Source organism: Piliocolobus tephrosceles, chromosome 10 (genome assembly GCF_002776525.5).
Source record: "Piliocolobus tephrosceles isolate RC106 chromosome 10, ASM277652v3, whole genome shotgun sequence".
Lineage (NCBI taxonomy): Eukaryota > Metazoa > Chordata > Mammalia > Primates > Cercopithecidae > Piliocolobus > Piliocolobus tephrosceles.
The window spans coordinates 28,746,708-28,765,726 of NC_045443.1; the positions used below are offsets into that span (position 1 = coordinate 28,746,708).

The 19,019-nt window shown below is 34.0% G+C and overlaps 1 protein-coding gene across 8 annotated transcripts in view; it reads left to right on the top strand.

Moving 5' to 3' along the window:
- The window catches only part of CCDC91 (coiled-coil domain containing 91), a 363,292-nt gene that overhangs the window by 291,894 nt on the left and 52,379 nt on the right, over positions 1-19,019 (top strand). For all 8 annotated transcript variants that reach the window (XM_026457081.1, XM_026457085.1, XM_026457082.1 and 5 more), the window contains one exon: positions 9,128-9,241. In XM_026457081.1, the coding sequence (XP_026312866.1) occupies positions 9,128-9,241 (114 nt within the window). The remainder of the gene's footprint in view (positions 1-9,127; positions 9,242-19,019) is intronic.

Below are 19,019 nucleotides of genomic sequence, written 5' to 3' on the forward strand. Positions count from 1 at the left end.
CTTGACCAAACTATCAATTACATGTGAAGGTACAATAAAGGCATTTTACAGATAAACTAGATATTGAAACATTTACATCTCATATATTTTTCTCAGGAATCTCCTGGAGGACGTACTCTACCACAGCAAAGAGTAAACCAAGAAGAAATAATCCATTGGGATCTAGAAAGCTGGGAGATTCAATTCAAGGAATATATAGAGAACCCACAAGAATAGGACTGAGGGAGATCCCAGAATGGACATTTATTTAACAGACCTAGAGAACAACCAGTCCAGTTTGGAGATAGGTCAAGTTGTATCTCCAAGAAGACAAACAGAAATGTTTCATATCTTTAAGCATATTGAGAGGATATATACAACTAGGAGATAATTTGGGCATTAACTCGTAATAATTATTTACTCAAGCCAATATAGTATAGCTAAAGTGACATTGTTTTCTTTCTTTTTTCTTTTCTTTTCTTTTCTTTCTTTTTTTTTTTTTTTTTTTTTTTTTGAGATGGAGTCTTGATCTGTCACCCAGACTGGAGTGCAGTGGTGCAATCTCAGCTCACTGCAACCTCCACTCCCTGGGTTCAAGCAATTCTCGTACCTCAGCATCCCTGAGTAGCTGGGACTACAGGTGTCTACCATCATGCCCGGCTAATTTTTGAATTTTTAGTAAAGACGGGGTTTTGCCATGTTAACCAGGCTGGTCTCGAATTCCTGCCTTTAAGTAATCAGCCCGCCTCATCCTCCCAAAGTACTGGGATTACAGGCATGAGCCACCACGCCCGGCCCATTGTTTCATTTCCGAGATCATGTCTTAAGTGGCCTCACATGCTTTCACACTGTTTTGAAACCTTGTTCAGTTTCCATGTGAAAAATCTTAAACTAGTCTACTGGAGAATGGGAGACGACAGAAGGAATAGACAAGCACTCTTATCTGAAGCCATGCTAATAGTAGCCAGCTACATTAGATTGAGCGGCTGATTGCAGATAGATGAAAGAGCCCAGCTAAGAGAAAAAAGAACCACACAGCTGAACCCATCCCAGATTGCCACCTTGCAGAATCGTGACCTAAATCAGAGATTGGCAGACTTGTTCTGCAGAGGTCAAGATAGAAGGCTTCATGGGCTAAGAGGCTTAACTGAGAATATTATATAGGTGCTTATATAATGAGAAAAAAATTGTATTGAAATTTAAAATATATTAATAATGGATTACAATTTTTAATATAGATCTAATGAAAAGAGTAGAATTCTCTTTGGGGTAATAACATTTGCTTATTTAAAGCTAGTTATACCTATCATGAAAATTGGTCACAAATGTTCATTAGTTGGTTGTTAATGCTGATCTGTAATGAGATTCTACATATTTAATCTTTAAAATGTCTTTTCACACAGACAAGTATGCTAAATATTTATAGTAATAACTGAATATATAATTTTGATTGAGTATAGTCATTACTTGGGAGGCATTTATAGAATTCTAGGTTCTCTTAATATTTTCCTTTTAGCATGTCATTGCAGTGCGGATCAATTACTTCCAGTTGAAAGTTAGATGAAAGTTTCTCAAATGCATAAATGGATTTGGAAATATAGAAGCTTCCTTTGCACTTGCATCTATGTCTGGAACTTCTGGAACTGTAGTTTGAGTTCATAAATGTGTGGAAATAGAAGCCTTACTTTTTTTTTTAAGCTGTTAATGCATAGGAAGTGTATAAAGGAGCGTGACTTTACTTGTGATTCAAACAGTATTGAGTATAGTTCAAATGACTACCCTATAGTATAAGTCTTGCTGCAGATAAGTGCTATTGTGCATTGTAATTTTTTATTTAATTCATTAAGAAACATTAGCTTGAAACAAAAGCTAATGTCTTAAGCTATTCATTATTTGGTAATTGTGATTGAGTGGTTCTTCTTATTCAGAAAAACTTTCAGTCAAAGCCCTGAGCTCAGAAACAATCACAGCAAATCTTTACTACTGCTAAGCCATTGGACTGCTGTATAGGATGGCAAGTCAGGATATTGAGCTTCAGTTTCAGACAGAAATTAATAGAACTGACAATGGCCTAGTCCACACAAGCAAAGGAAGTTCACTGTTAGTAGTACTTGTTCAGTAATACATGGTAAATTCAGATACTTTCTTCAAAACACTTCCTGATGAGTAACTATGAGTTTTAAATAATTTACTGTTTCACAAGTTTTAGACATTTGTTCAACTAAGCCTTCTTTCATTCCACACATATTTTTACTGTCATCAGTTGTTAACACATCTTAGCAGATTCCAAGCCAGGTTGTACTAAATTAGTGTTTCTCACCTTTTTTGAAAAGTTTCCTACCTATAGTTGTTCCATGCAGACTATTCATAAAGCCTAAGTTTGAATAACTTCAAACTTGGCATTGATTCCTGAAATAAATAATTCAGTGAATCATCTGACTCATGAAGAGCCGAGAAAACTACTCAAACATCATTTACTCTGTTTTTTAATTGACTATTAATTTTGCTACCGATGACCTCAATCTCATCAAGCACCTGTTCTCACAAAAAGCTGTTCACTCCAAACAAGTTCCTTTCTTCCCCCTCAGGAGAGCATTTACCTGGCTGCTTTAATTAAGCACAATTTTTAAAACTTATCATTGGTAAATGGCTTTTCTGACTTGACTAACAAATGATCTGCTCGGAAATTTAATTTTAGTTGAAGTTTATGTATGTGTGTGTGTACGTGTGTAAGAAATCTGTTGTCTTGAGGGATTTTAAATTTTGTAAGTTTTGTAATTTTTCGATGATTGCTTGCCTGTTGAGAATATTGTGATGAGTGTTTACTCTGGTAATATACACATTTATTATTTGTTTTAGCACAGTTATGGTCTCATTGCATAATAAACACTTTTTTGACATCTAATCCATTATCAAAATAATCACACTCTACTCTGCCTTAAAAGTGCAACAAAGTCGTTTTTTCTTGTTTTGGGATGATAGACATGCAGTGAAGTTAAAAGTGATAATTCTGTTACATTAGGACAACATTCGTGGCACTGAAATGCAGCCAAATTATTGCTATATCACTATAGTTTGTAATACACCAAACAGCAGTATGATTGGATGAGAATCATGCCATGAAATATTCTCTTTTTTTCAACATTAAAAAGTGTAAAAAGTATTCTAATCTAGTGGATTGTACCAAAACAGGCAACGGACCGGATTTGGTTCATTGGTAGTAGATTGCTGATCCCAGGTCTACATAAATGGTTGTTATTTTAAGCCACTAAGGATTAATGTTGTTGTTAAATGGCAAAAAGTAATATATTTACTATAGATTTACCCAAATCCATAGTCTATCTGAAGTGGGAAGATGGGGGACTAAAATATCTATGTGTTAGATTTTGGAGTGGTTCTAAGAAATAAGGCAAATTCCTCATTCTCCACAATGAAAACTCAAAAGTAATGCCAGAAACTGTAAAATTGCAATAAGAATGTTAGAGATATTGGGAGAACATGAAACGGGGAAAAAAAAAAAAAAAGAGGTTAAGTGGCTTCTTTTGGGAAATGGGAAACTGGTAAGGATGAAATTCATAGGGATGGTTACACAGGGACTTCACCATTATCGAAAATATTCTACTTCTTAAACTGAGGGGCACATAGTGTGCTGTGCATGGTATTTTATTTATCTTATTTTGTATGTTAAAATTTTTCTTTACATATATTAACATAAACAAATTTTAAGGAATTAGAGAGTTAAAATTTTATTCAAGAGAGTACAAGTATTGACTCATGTTTATCTGACTTAGAAGTCAGCTCTAACTCACTGCCTTCCTTCATTTTTTTAAGCCTTATTGTCACTGAGAAAATCATGCTGCTGATCATGTGAAAACATTTGCAGGGATAGAACGTAGGATACATGAACTCACACTGAGGGAGAAGGAAGTATTTTAATCCCTTCATAAGTAGCTGTTATAGTATTCATGAAAATATTTTGGTAGCCTTACTTACTGTGATTTGTATTATACTTTTAAGCTACATGGTACTGTATATCTATTAAATTTTTAGAGGATTAAGATTGTGAGATTTATTGATACAGTTTACAGATGGGCTTGCAGCTCCTTCCTAGTAAATTAACTTTGGCCTTGGTTGAGAACAATACAGAACAACTTTAAAATTATGTGTGTTGCAGGAAAAAAAGTTAATTGTATAATATCATGTAATACCACATTTTGGCCCCTATTTTCCCTCTGTCTTGAGTGCTCTTGCCCTCTCTTACCCTTTTTTATCATGTAATGTATTCTGCCATGTTATGATGCAGTAAGAACGCTCTCACCAGACGTGGCCCTTGGTCTTGGACTTCTCAGGCTCCATAACCATGAGGCAAACCATGGATCAATTTTCTGCATAAATTACCCAGTCTGTGATATGTTACAGCAGCAGAAAATGGACTAAGATATCTATTTAGTAATACCTATGAATGGAGACATTGTGGTTACTAGAAAATTACATTTCTGATTATACATGCTTGTTTCATTTTGGGGGTCGCTTGTTACAGACACTAAAATGTCACTTATTTTCCTAGTATTTTGGTTAAAAAAACTGCATCCAATACAAGGATTATAGTTGATTACCCCCAAATCGCTCTACCCATACTACCAAATATTAGTTTTTCTTAGTAAGAATGGAATTTTGGACAATCTAGAAGACTTTCTCCTAACTTTAAATGAAACTGTTCTATTTGTACATTGGGATTACAAACACAGATACAAATTTCTGACATATATACCCTAGATCAGAGTTGTTGGCTGTGGACATAGGATGATACTGTATGAGTAATACTTTGCCCATATAGGAAGAAAATGAAAATGTGTCTATTCTTTTCTTTGTTTAGACCAATGTTTAAGAGTTAGCAACTTTCGAAGATGTTGTGCTAATGAGCTCGCCTATTTCCTTTTGGTATATCATTGGGGGTGAGGCAAGGATGACTATATATGAGGTTAATAAAGACTATGTTTGTTTGCTGACTTATGTAAAGACTATACAAGTGGCAAGAAGAGCAACCCATCTATATGCTGTTATTGGTAACTCTTTACATCTTGGGTTGCTGACGTCAGCTGTAAGCCTTCAGGGTCCCCATACTTGGTCCCAGCCTTCCTTTCCTTCCACTTTTCCCAAGAGAGCCTTCATTTGTAGCCAGAAACCTCAAACATACACTTAGGTTCTATTTTTGCACTGTTGTACCGAATGTCATATAAGCTATTATTCCTAAATAACATTCAATATGAGCTACTTATATGGATCCCTTGGTCTTCATCTTCTTTACACACACAAAACACCTATTAAACCTCAAGTCAGAGCTCACCTATTTTTTTAAGGTTTTCTCTGACCATTGTAGACATTGTGATATCTCCTTCCTTATAACTCAAACAGTATTACCACCACTCATTAACCACAATGTCCTTTAAGATCTCTTTTAGTATACTGTTATTTCAGTTTCTGTGCATTTATATTTTTATTTTCACAAGTATATTAGAAACTTATCAAGAGATGGACAAATATAGCTTTCAGTATTTGGGACTATTTTTTATACAAAATAGGTATTTAGGACATATTTGACAAATGAATGTATGAACAGGGTTTGCTACCAACCACAAACTAGAACCCAGTATAACATGTGATATCTCGTCTTTGCATCTCTAGTTTATCACTCATTTGCTAAGGTGCGTTTCTACAACCACATGTAGCTTTTAAAATAATACATAATTAGATAATATGCATATATTTTGTATAGGAACAAAAAATAAGTAAAACACAATTTCCCCAGAAAATTACACAACCACATAGTACTATGGTTTACAACCCACAGACCAGAATTCGGTTAGTTGGTGATACTTGTTTTCTGTAATTGAGCTATGTTTACTATCCTTAACAAAATTGCCCTGATAAAGGGCAGACAACCACAGGCATTTTACTGGCTCATAATCCTGTGATTTCTGAAATGTATGGTAGATTCAATGGATACTAAAGCATAACTACACTTTTAAGCAGTAAAGAGGAATTATAACATCTTGTATAAAGTATCATAGAAGCTTTTAGCCCTGAATGACTTTCAGCATGACCTACTTAATCATAATAGTATAAAAACTAATTCCAGTCATTTATTTTTAAAAAACAGTATATGGAACTTTCTCCACATTTAAACACTATTTGGATAGGATGTTTCTGCATATATTTTTAGATAAAAACATTCCAATATGACAAGAAATATGACTGATATATTTTCACAAATACAGCATAACATATATGCAGTTGAGTACCTTTCATTCCAAACTATTCACCTTAGGATAGTGTTTCTCAACTGGAAGCCATCTAGTGGATAGATACTAGGTATGCTGCTTACACACAGGATGCTCCCTCACAGCAAAGGATTGTCAGTAGTTCCAAGGTTGAGAAACCTTTCCTTAAAGAATATACCATGTGCAGTGGTGGTGTTATCACCAAAATATTTTGGAAAATACTTTTCAGAATTTCCTATTTGAATGTACTTATTGGTGGCAACTGTTTATTCCTTGCAAGCTATGTTTTATTTTAGATTACTTCTAATGACTCCCAGGAATGATGTATTTAATTTATGGAACAAACAAAACATGCAGGCAGATATTCACATACCACTTGCATACACGCAAACAAAATGTATTAATCAGTTCTAACTAATTCAGAATTGGGCCTGATTAGAAAGTGGAAGGCTTAAACTTTACTTTTGTGTAACATTCAAAGGAATAATTTATAGATGAGCAGTTTTTCAGGATGGGCTTCACAACCTTGACTGTCACTTAACTCCCAACTGGGGAGGATAGAATCAAGGGAAATTTTGTACTGTAAATGGTCCTTTGCCAGCTCAAAAACAAGGAATTGTAGAGCCTCAAAAATTTCAACTGAGAAGGTATTAATAATATAAACACTCAGCTCCCTCAAAAGTGTTAACTGAATAACTTTCACTAACTCTTCATGTTTTTCTGGTTATAGCCCATTTATTTAAATTGATGCTTTTTGCTTTTAATCATACAGGCCTGGTCAGATTTACTAATATGCTTCTTATGACAGTTTTTTATCTGCAGTTGTAAAATTTCAAAAGCCCTGAAAACTAAAGATTTTTGTAACTCACCTGTTAGCAAAACCTGACTTGAACTAATGTGAAGCTATTAATACCTTTAATTTACTCATATAATGTGAATATTCATATTCTTCACTACAGAATTATTAAGGTGTTTTATTTCAGAGAGCTTAGTATGTAATATTTTTATCTTTCTAAATTTGAATAACTTCAAATTCTAAATTTGCAAGTGTGAAGTCAATAAGAATTATAATAGCAGATGCTAAATAGTTTTCTCATGTTTTTCTTTGATAAATTGCTATAGTTTTTCAACTTTAATCTTTTGAAATAAGTATGGAAACAACTTTGTGCTCTATCAGTGGAACCAACATTTAATGTACTCAGTGACTGAAAATAAAATAGTAAAATTTATCAAAGACTTTCAGAATTTTCAGTTAATTTTATAAGGAAGGGAATAAAAAAATAAGTATACTAATATTAAAGCGGTACACGATATGATCAAGCAAATGACAAGAGAAAACGTGTGTATTGCCAATATTTTTATAAATTAAATGCTCAACTCACATAATCTTTTAAAAGTACGGGATAAAATTCGGTATCATTCTCCGCAAATAGGCAGATTGTAAAAACCGATGAAAATAAATGTTATCAAGGGTGCAAGAAATAGCCATTCTTATGAGCTGCTTATAAGAATAAATTTGTACAAAATGTCAAAAGATATATTGAGTTTAAATCCTTTGGCCAAAAATGATTCCACTTTTTGAATTGGTTCAAAGTAAATAACTGCAATGTAGCACAAAGATACATATGTGGATGTTTGTCACTGCTGTATTTTATTTAAAATGACCAAAATACCCATGATTAAAAATTGGTAAAATAAATTATTATGTAGCCTTATAATATGCTATAAATCATATTATAGAAGAATATGTAATGTCTTAAGAAAATGTCCAAGATATATTCTATGTAAAAAATGCTAGAGTTTAGAAAATAGTATGTACAGTTTATCCTATCTTCTTTATATCCAAGTGTATATGTATGTATGTCTTGCTTTGTGTTTATATATTTCCACATCTCCATTTTTTTACAGTAAATAGATTTGAAATACAGAGTCCTTTATATTATTTTATATTTTCTGAGTTACGTATAAATATCTAAAATTAATTGGGGAAAACTAAGCTAAGTCATACATACACTCCACAAAGAGCAGAACCTCCAAGAATCAAAGCTGAAGCAAATATTATGAGAAACTCAAGCCATTTTCCAATTGATTACCTTGATGTCCAATAAAAAAGGTTGGTACCTATAGATGGGAATGAAAAGATTTTGCTTTGTGGCGTTCATTCCATTTCATGATATACTATTGTAGCAGAAAATATCATGACTTCCTGAGAAGTGTTGTAGTTTTACAGAATTTTAGCTTTCTTTCTGTATTTGCAATTCTGAAATCTCTTCAGTACCTGATTGCTATTTCAATAAACGGAGAGTACTATTTCCCTCCCTGGATCTCTCATTTCAAATATTAGCACACTGGGTGGAATTTTTACCTCTTACTTATGGTGTCCAGCTCACAACATCTTAACCTGGCAAGAGGACCAAACTAGCTGTAAATCTTACCACTCAGACCACACTTGATTATTGTATGATGGCAATATTAAACGTGAATAAAACAGCTAGAGCATTAGAGTGTTCTTGGAAGAATCAACACAAGTTGGAAGTCTTATGTGGATAGTGCAAAATACAGGAAGGCAATGAATCATGTAAACATCAAATGAAAGGTTGGTAAGGAAGCCATTGGAGTCTGTCAGGCACTCCCTGCAATAAATGGCATATTCCATTCCTTTCCCTTTCACTCAGTTTGGGAAAGGGAGTTCTGTGAAATCTCTAAAAGATCCCAAAAGATTTTGTAAGTTCTTATTCCTGTGTAAAAGTACACTTTGAATAGAATGAACTGAAACCCGCTGAAGAGGATTTTTAGTTTATATGAAATGGACACAAATATGTCATAGTGCTTACCTCCCTGACTGTTTTGCCTTCTCCCACAAACAGGAAACTGTTCAGGCAGCAATAATAGAAGAGCAGAAACGAAGTGAAAAGGCTGTGGAAGAGGCAGTGAAAAGAACAAGAGATGAATTGATAGAGTATATAAAAGAACAGAAAAGGGTAAGTATCTCCTGAAGAGTTTTAATTTGTACTTCAGTAAACTCAGGCAGTGACTTCCATACAATACCATGAAATTGTAAAATATTTAAAATGCCCTCTGTCATCTAACTTACAAATCTTCATCTAAGGATATTTTCTGATATAATCATATATTCTGATAGTTATGTCTATAAACATAAATCCTATCTGTCAGCAAAAAGCAACAGTGAATAATTTCTTGGTAGACTCCTAGAAATAACCTATAGCATTTCCAGTTTAGCTTTACTCACAAAGATAATAGACAGTTCTACATTTTTAGAGTCTTTTGCCATACATTTGTTAATTTCTTATAATGTTTATAGACATGTATATGCATCCTTTAAGCTTTCTGACTGAATGTATTAACACCACTGTAGTTCTAATGGACATAATTACAGTTAGCAAATTCAGGCTCTTCTGCCATAGTGCCACTTTAAAACCAAAACTCAGAATATGCTTGTAAGAGTTTAGAATGCATATTAAAGCTTTGAAGCAAATATCATTTTCATACAATGTGGTTTTATTAATGTTATTCTGAGCAGTAGCTGAAAATAATGGAACTAACTTGATTTGTTGTCTTTTCAACAAATATTCAGTCCTCTAAGCAATACACAAAATAAGAAACTCTTTAAAATTAGATGTTTACTGTAATCTTCTCTGTAATAAATATATATATAAAATATATAATAAAATTTTTCACATGCAGTGTTTTAGAATGTTTTCTTTATATACTTAGTATATGTTATACATTATATAAATATATTTAAATATTTGTGTGTAAATATATAATATATTGCAAACATATATTGCATTACATAATGTAACAAAACAAACATAAACTGTGTGTATGAGGTAATTTGACACATAGCTAAACTTAATTGGTGGTCAGAATGGCAAAATAAATAGAAAACGTATGATAAGATATTATCCTGCATTTGGCAGTTCAAGAAGTGCACTAAAAGCTCACGACACTACTTTAGTCCTATACTTTTTTTTTTTTTTTTTTGGAGACAGAGCCTTGCTCTGTCGCCCAAGCTGGAGTGTAGTGGCGCAGTCTCTGCTCACTGCAACCTCTGCCTCCCAGATTCAAGCAATTCTTCTGCCCCAGCCTCCTGAGTAGCTGAAATCGCAGGCAGCTGCCACCATGCCCGGGTAATTTTTTTATTTTTTATTTTTAGTAGAGATGGAGTTTCACCATGTTGTCCAGGCTGGTCTTGAACTCCTGACCTCAAGTGATCCACCCACCTCAGCCTCCCAAAGTGCAGGGAATACAGGCATGAGCCACCACGCCCAGCCATCCAATGCTCTTAACTTGAAGTCAAATTTGGTATGATACAAAGAAAATCCCCACCTCCTGATGGCTACAATTAGGTTTCTACAAAGGAGAATTTGTCACCAGAGTAAAAACTTGCTAAGTAGTCTTTCCAGATAAATTAACCATTCACAGAAACATTTCATGTGGGATTAAATCTTTGTACAGTTTACCTCAGAGTGTTTTTAAAAGCATTTTCACTGCCGGGAGCGGTGGCTCAAGCCTGTAATCCCAGCACTTTGGGAGGCCGAGACGGGCGGATCACAAGGTCAGGAGATCGAGACCATCCTGGCTAACACAGTGAAACCCCGTCTCTACTAAAAAATACAAAAAACTAGCCGGGCGAGGTGGTGGGCGCCTGTAGTCCCAGCTACTCCAGAGGCTGAGGCAGGAGAATGGCGTAAACCCGAGAGGAGGAGCTTGCAGTGAGCTGAGATCCGGCCACTGCACTCCAGCCTGGGTGACAGAGCCAGACTCCGTCTCAAAAAAAAAAAAAAAAAAAAAAAAAAAAAAAACATTTTCACTCAAATTCCTGATAGATGTCTAACCTTCTAAAGAGTAAATTCTGAGCCAAAGAGTCAATTGACTTTTCAAGGAGCATTATGTGCTCAGAAAACTCCTATTTCCATATGTACCCACAAAGAGTTTATTTTAAATAATCTTATTCAAAAGTAATCATTCAGCAAAGGAATTACAGGTACATTTATATGCATACAGGGATTGCAATTGTGAAAGAACTTAAGTATCAAATAAATTCAAGACTTCTCGTGGGTATATCCTTTTTTATCATCTCTTTTTTAAATTATTTATTTTATCTTAGTAGGAACACTCAACATGAGATCTTTCCTTTTAATATTTTAAGTCTATAATACTTTATCATTGACTATAGATGTACAGTGTTGTACAGCAGAGCTTTAGAACTTATTCATCTTGCTTGACCGAAACTTTATGCTGTTGTTTGGGTATTTCCTGTTTCTGTCTAACCCAATCCCCTGGTATCCACCCCTCCACTCTGATTCTGTGAATGTGACTAGTTTAGATACTGTATATAAGTGGAACCATGCGGTATGCGTCTTTCTGTGACTGGCTTATTTCACTTAGCATAATACCCTCAAGGATCATCTGTACTGTTCCATATTGCATCAAAGGGTTGCAGTCAAAGGATTGCAGAATTTTTTTCATTTTTAAAGCTGAATGATATTTTGTTGTACATATATACCACATTTTTTATCCATTCATCTGTCAATGGATATCTAGTTGTTTCCACATTTTTAGTGTCTTGTCTTAATAGTATATCAATCCTTATTAGTACCAATCCTTATTTGAGCTCTAAATCTGAATAAGAAATTATATAACAAAGCAAACTCATTCATAAGATTATTTTAGACTAACATTTCTTCGGTTGAGATGGAAGATTTTTCTTGAAAGAAAAGAATTTTAAAGATAATGTTACTTTTTTGTCAAAGGGAGTTACGTGGTTACCATAAGAAGTGCCTATAATAAGAATAAGAAATGCCGTTTTAAGAAATATCTGGCCGGGCGCGGTGGCTCAAGCCTGTAATCCCAGCACTTTGGGAGGCCGAGACGGGCGGATCACGAGGTCAGGAGATCGAGACCATCCTGGCTAACACGGTGAAACCCTGTCTCTACTAAAAAAATACAAAAAACGAGCCGGGCGAGGTGGCGGGCGCCTGTAGTCCCAGCTACTCCGGAGGCTGAGGCCGGAGAATGGCGTAAACCCGGGAGGCGGAGCTTGCAGTGAGCTGAGAGCCGGCCACTGTACTCCAGCCTGGGCGACAGAGCGAGACTCCGTCTCAAAAAAAAAAAAAAAAAAAAAAAAGAAATATCTGGTCCCCCCATGAAGCAAATTAACTTTGAAAAGAACTGACAATGAATTCAGGCATTTAGTCTGTGTGGTCTTGCAAATCATACTAAAGGCCTAATATTCACTTATATTAGTCAGTAAATCAGTTACCACATGCAGAGACATTATTAAAATAACAGTAAAGAAACCATGACATTAGGTTTCATTTGCGCTGAAGTTCTACTTCTCTTTGCTTGTCTCCTTATATATTAAGGAGAATAAATCTAATACCTACTTTACAGAGTTGTTATGAGTTAATACATCTAATAACATAGCAGCTATAGTAAGGACTCAATAATGTATGTGTTATGCTAATTATAATCTTTACCATGTTATTTACAGAAAATAGAAACGACGAGCAGCATTATTGTTGCTAATTTTAAAATGTGCTCTTTAGAATAGTGTTTGGTGTTCTATTTCTTCTGAAGTTTACAGTATGAATTCTAAAATTTTATTTCACTTCTGTTACAGAATATTAAAACTGATTTAATCAGTATACTTGTAGGAAATTTATTACTTACACTTTGGGATTTTAAAGTTTTATTAATAACACATACTGTGGCATATTTTTAATATTTGAATGTTTGTATCTTTCCAAACAGAAAAGCTATAAAAAAAAGAAAGTCAATAAATGATCTGAAATGAAAGCACCAACTAATTACTAGACCTCTTATGTAAATTTTTAAAAATTGAGATTCTCTATATTCTTCTTTTCCAAAAATGTATTTCAGTGTTTTGAGTGAAGTTTTATGAATATCTTGGGGTTTGGAAAATTTTCATATACAAAAAAGATATCTCAGAGTTTATAAACTAATACTTAGGAAAAACAAAAGTATTTTAGTAAATTCATAATCTTCTTGTCTGTTTTCCAAAAGACTAAGTTAGGGCAACTCACATCTACTTCTTCCTTTGGAAGATGGATTTCTATTTACATCAGAGAAGAACACATTTCCAGAACAAAAATTTTCCTTTCCCTTCTCCAGGATTTTTTTTTTTTTTTTTTTTTTTTTTTTAACTAGAGAGTCAACTTGAGATTTTCAACATTAGACAACTTAAAAGCCCGATAGACCTTGTTTCCAACTGAGCTTGAATTTCAGTCTGTGAAATTCTGTTCTTGAAGTTTTTGAAAATCTTTGAAGGAAGAAGTCTACTGTTGTATTAGGTCCTACTTTTTATGTCTTTTGTCCTAATAGTCTTTCATTAGGCATCATTGTACTTTTACAAAATTCACTAAAAGTTTGAAATGAAGACTTTTTCAGTACATTTTTTTTTTTTAGTCTTTTACTTTTAAAAGACAGAAAAACACAGAATGAAAACTTCAAAATACTTAATTTTTCAAATAACTTATGGATTATCTAACAATATAAACACAATGGATTTATAAATTGCTATATAAGGTTACATAGCTCTTTCTGTGTCTCTGAAATTAATAAGTATTTAATAAGTTATCCATTCCTGTTTAGTAAAATTATACTCAGAATTATACTAGAATTAAAGTTAGAATTCTACTGAGAAAAATTTTAATTTTAAATGCTATTTGCCAATTTTTGTGTGTCAAATCAATAGAGATTTCACCAAAATTTATAAATAACCTAGTATTCGTCTGGTCTGAACATCTTAGGACAAAGGGGCTACCTGTACATGTACTAATTAAGTAAAGTATAATTTACATTCAAATTACATCCTAAATTATTTACTAAGTCAGATACATAGTACTTGTAATATTAGTCCGAGTCATAATCATAACCAAAAATTACTATGGAAGGAAAATATCCAAATAAGGAGAGCTTTTAAAATGATTAACCAGAAAAATAATCTAAATCAATGATGAATTAGTTTTAGTGATAAAAATACCTTTCTTATAAGAATTCTACCTCATAATCTTTTTAGAAATTTCTCTGAAAAATCTCTCATGCTAATCCCGAGGAAAAAAAAGATCATTACATTGAATTTACGACTTTAATGTGGAATCAAAAAGATAATCTGTGGCCTCAACACTCATAAATTTTCCATCAAACTTGGCAGAAATTATCTAATTTTTAATGGATTTAGACATTTCCAGTATAACATATAATAGAGAAGAAAAGGCAAACAGGAAAACCTAAAAAGGTTTAAAAATACATTTAATCTTTCTGTGGATCAGCAAGGTACCTGCTAGTACAGTGATTTGCATTGAAGGACCATATCATATTTTATTAAAGTTAAAATTTTGGTTTCAGACTTTTCAATCACTATAAATTCTGTAGTAGAAGTTGCAAACTACAACTTATGGGTCAAATCCAGCCTGCTGCCTGCTTTTGTAAATAAAGTTTAATTGAAACACACATTCATATCCATTCATTTTTGTATTGTCCACTAACTGATGTCATGCTTCAATAGCAGAGTTGAGTAGTTAAGAGAGGCCATCAGGACATATAACCCCAAATATTTACTATCTGGTTCTTTAAAGAAGAATGTTTATCAACTCCCGTTCTAAATCATCAAAATTATCTTGCGGGGAAAGTTTCTTCCTTTCAGCCCTTTAAAATTTTTATTCGCTTATTATGCCTCAGAGTAACTAGACAATTGAAGTCTCTTAGGTGCTATTCTGGAGAAGATTTCTCTCTATGTATTAATTGCCAGGTAAGGTATTATAATACATCGTATCTGATCATTAGTGCCATAAACTTTATTTTATAAATGGAGATGGCAGAAAAATGAGATGGGAAAGAATACATCCCTGACACTTCCCTAGGGAGGAACAATTTGTGGTTCATAATGACCGACAGCCCTTACATTAGAATGAAGAGTTCCAACCCATCCCAAAAGTTAAGACTGTTACACATGAGTTTGCTATGAGGAAGGAAGTGTGAATAACATTCAGCAAGCAACAACTACTCACAGCCAAGCAGTGATTCCTAAAAAATAAAATTTCATCCAAATGTAATAAAATATTATTTTTCCTCTTAAGAAACAAAATTATTGCCTATGTTTTCTAAATCACCTCCAGGAAAGTAACCTTCACTTTAGAGTATCCTTTTAATTTAGGTTTTTAGAGAAGAGTAAGAAGCAATTTTCTTTACTTCAGAGGTTTTGTGGTCAAGGCATTGTCAGAATTTTTTAAATATAAAAGGACTCTTTTAATCTAGTTTTGCTGTAATATTCTTGGGCGTTTGCGTCTCCAACTATTAAAAGATAATATTTAGACAAAATGAACTTACCTTATTTTCTGACCAGTTACACAGTTAATTGAATAAACCATTATTTCAATATAAGTTATTTAATATCTCATGGTCCCTTACTTTTTTCTTCTTAGAAATATGGACATTTGACTAGCTGACCTCTAATGACTCTTAAAGTCCTAAAATTCTGTTAAGACTATGAGTAACATTTTTCCTTGACAGTTGATAAACCTCTTGAGAGGTTTTTTTTTTTTTTTTTTTTTTTTTCTGAGACGGAGTTTCGCTCTGTCGCCCGGACTGGAGTGCAGTGGCCGGATCTCAGCTCACTGCAAGCTCCGTCTCCCAGGTTCCCGCCATTCTCCTGCCTCAGCCTCCGGAGTAGCTGGGACTACAGGCGCCCGCCACCTCGCCCGGCTAGTTTTTTGTATTTTTAGTAGAGACGGGGTTTCACCGTGTTAGCCAGGATGGTCTCGATCTCCTGACCTTGTGATCCGCCCGTCTCGGCCTCCCAAAGTGCTGGGATTACAGGCTTGAGCCACCGCGCCCGGCGAGAGGTTTTTAATTCTTGATATAAATCAGTTGCATCATAGTAGTTACATTATGTGGCATTTATACATTAGTATAGAAAAATGTCACTTTCCTGGCATTCCCTAGCCTCCTACCCTGTTCTCATCCTAATTAATCTTCTATCCAATCTGGAGGAGGCTGTGTAGTTGTATGTGCAAGAAGTAGCTCATTAACAATTCAACATCTGTAGTCTAAAGCATCTGCCCTTGTAACTTTTGATTTGGGTCTCATATTTGAAAATGCTTTTATGTAACCAACTCATATTAGAAATTATACTATACCCTCACATTCATTGTTGCCTGTTTTCAGGTGTACCTCATTTTTTGATGCCAACGGGAATTTAGCCTTCTCTGCATAAGCTATATTGTAATTTAAATCATTAGAAGTTTACTTTCCAAATTTGTATAATTGTATCCATTTCAGGTGGCACAATAAACAAATGGAAAAATATTTGGATTTAGAAAAATAGCCAGTACTAACCATCTTGCTAAATGATGTTTCAACTAGGTCACAAATTTATCCTGCTCCTTAAATTAAAAGCATAGGAAATTTGATTTGAAAGAGAGGTTAGTGAAGCCAACGAAGTAAACAGATTTTAAAGGTTTTATAGTTGTTTAAGGTTAATATAATTTTGATTTTAAAACTTATTCACTATTTTTCTATCTTAAACTCTTTAACAGCTTATTTCACAAATTATACTTTAAAACCAAATTTATTGCTATCTTCCACTTTATATTTTATCAATCTTCTTGATGATCTGTCTTGTTTTGCTGTTCTCACTTGCATAAGAACAATCTTGAAAAAGCTTACTGATATGTGGACAATCACACACTTTGGTGAGACAACCCTATTTGTTATTTCCATTTCAACAGTGTGGTAATTGAGATGATGTTAAAGATAAAGCCCAATCCTTAGATTATATCCCATTATTCCTGTAGCAAGGAATATAAAATATGTTTTAACTTAAAATCAAAATGTAAATTTATGCATGTACACGTAAAAACTAGTTTGGTGTAGTAGTTAATGTGGTATTTTTCATTGGTTTTTGGATGGATTCTAATCAAGGTACAGTGAGCATAAAGACATTGGAGGCATCTAGTATATGAAAATGTTTATCTCTGTTTTTATGTAATGACTCAAAATTGTTCATCTAAATAATCACTTCTTTTTGAGACGGAGTCTCGCTCTGTCGCCCAGGCTGGAGTGCAGTGGCGGGATCTCAGCTCACTGCAAGCTCCTGGGTTTACGCTATTCTCTTGCCTCAGCCTTCCAAGTAGCTGGGACTACAGACGCCCGCCACCTCGCCCGGCTAGTTTTTCGTATTTTTTAGGAGAGACGGGGTTTCACCGTGTTAGCCAGGATGGTCTCGATCTCCTGACCTCGTGATCCGCCCGCCTAGGCCTCCCAAAGTGCTGGGATTACAGGCTTGAGCCACCGTGCCCAGCTAAATAATCACTTCTTGAATTACTGTAATGGCAGCTAACTTTATTCGTTGGTAAAATGATTTAACTTTAAAAAACATATATTCACTGATGCAGGAGAATCACTTGAACCCAGGAGGTAGATCAAAAAAGCTGTGCGAGACCAGAAGCACCATGTCTTTTAAAGCTTAAAGCCTTATTTTGGAAGGAAAGTATAAGAACATACTCCTTAGGGAATTACATGAGGTCAAAATAATAGCTTGAAGCAATAATAGACACCACTGGCATATGACAGTGCTTGAATAAAGACCAAATGCATTATGCTGACAATAATTGACAACAAAATTCTGGAAGATCACTTAAGACTATGATGATCAGCTTGGACTTTTGGTTTCTGTCAAATGAAAACATTTTAGTTTAATAAAAAGAGGAAAAATAGTCTGTGAGAAGCCAAAGGGTTTGGTTTCTTAAAAGAATAAGCAAATTTATGTATACAAATTTTTGAAAATAAGTCTATTTTCTACATTCTTGATATACCTTTTAGATGCAATTCTAGAATATCTGGGCTCATAAAGCTCAGATTATTGGGGGCAACAGACATGGAGGGAATTTTTTTTGGTTTATTATATTGATATGCCCTTCAGCCACCCTTAGAAGTTAAAAATGTCTGTGTGTGTGTGTGTGTGTGTGTGTGTGTGTGTGTGTGAACGTGTAGGTGTATGTATGTGTGTGTGTATATATGAAAGTGTATATGTGTGTGTGTCTGTTTGAAGGACCTTTATTGTAAGCTGTTTATTAAGGGCCCACAATTGCCTTCACTGTTCTCACTCCAGCCCATACTATTAAACTGTTTAGAAGGAAATGGAGAATGAAGTGTTATTACAAATTGCCTGCATCTTGATCTGTCTATATATGTCTATATGTTTACACAGTGTGCATCTGTGTATACTTTTCACTATCCCATCTTAAACTACGTATGGAGAAGCTTCAGTATAAATTTTTTTTTCATTCTATAAAGAAATATTATGAATACCTTTAATAGTTGGAGCACTGTGCTTAGGCTACAAGGACAAATAAAATAACCAATAAAGAGAGTCTATATCCTAGTATTCTTAATAATGATATATATTTGTTTAGCAACTAAAATTTATAAAGTTTTTTATATGTTATTTGACTCTTACAATTTATAATCACTTGCATGTTTATTATCCTTTTGTAAACCAGAAAATCCAGATGATAGAAATAACGTTTCTGAGATTACATCTAATAATGGCATATAGCTAAGACTTGATCCAGGTCTTTTTCTACTATATCACACCAGTGGCCCTTGTCAACTTCCTGTATACTAGCCATTTCACTTTACTATCTAGGATGAAGCCAATATCTGAAGAAAATTATCAAAGCCCACAGTAGTTAGAATCAGTGAAGAGTTACA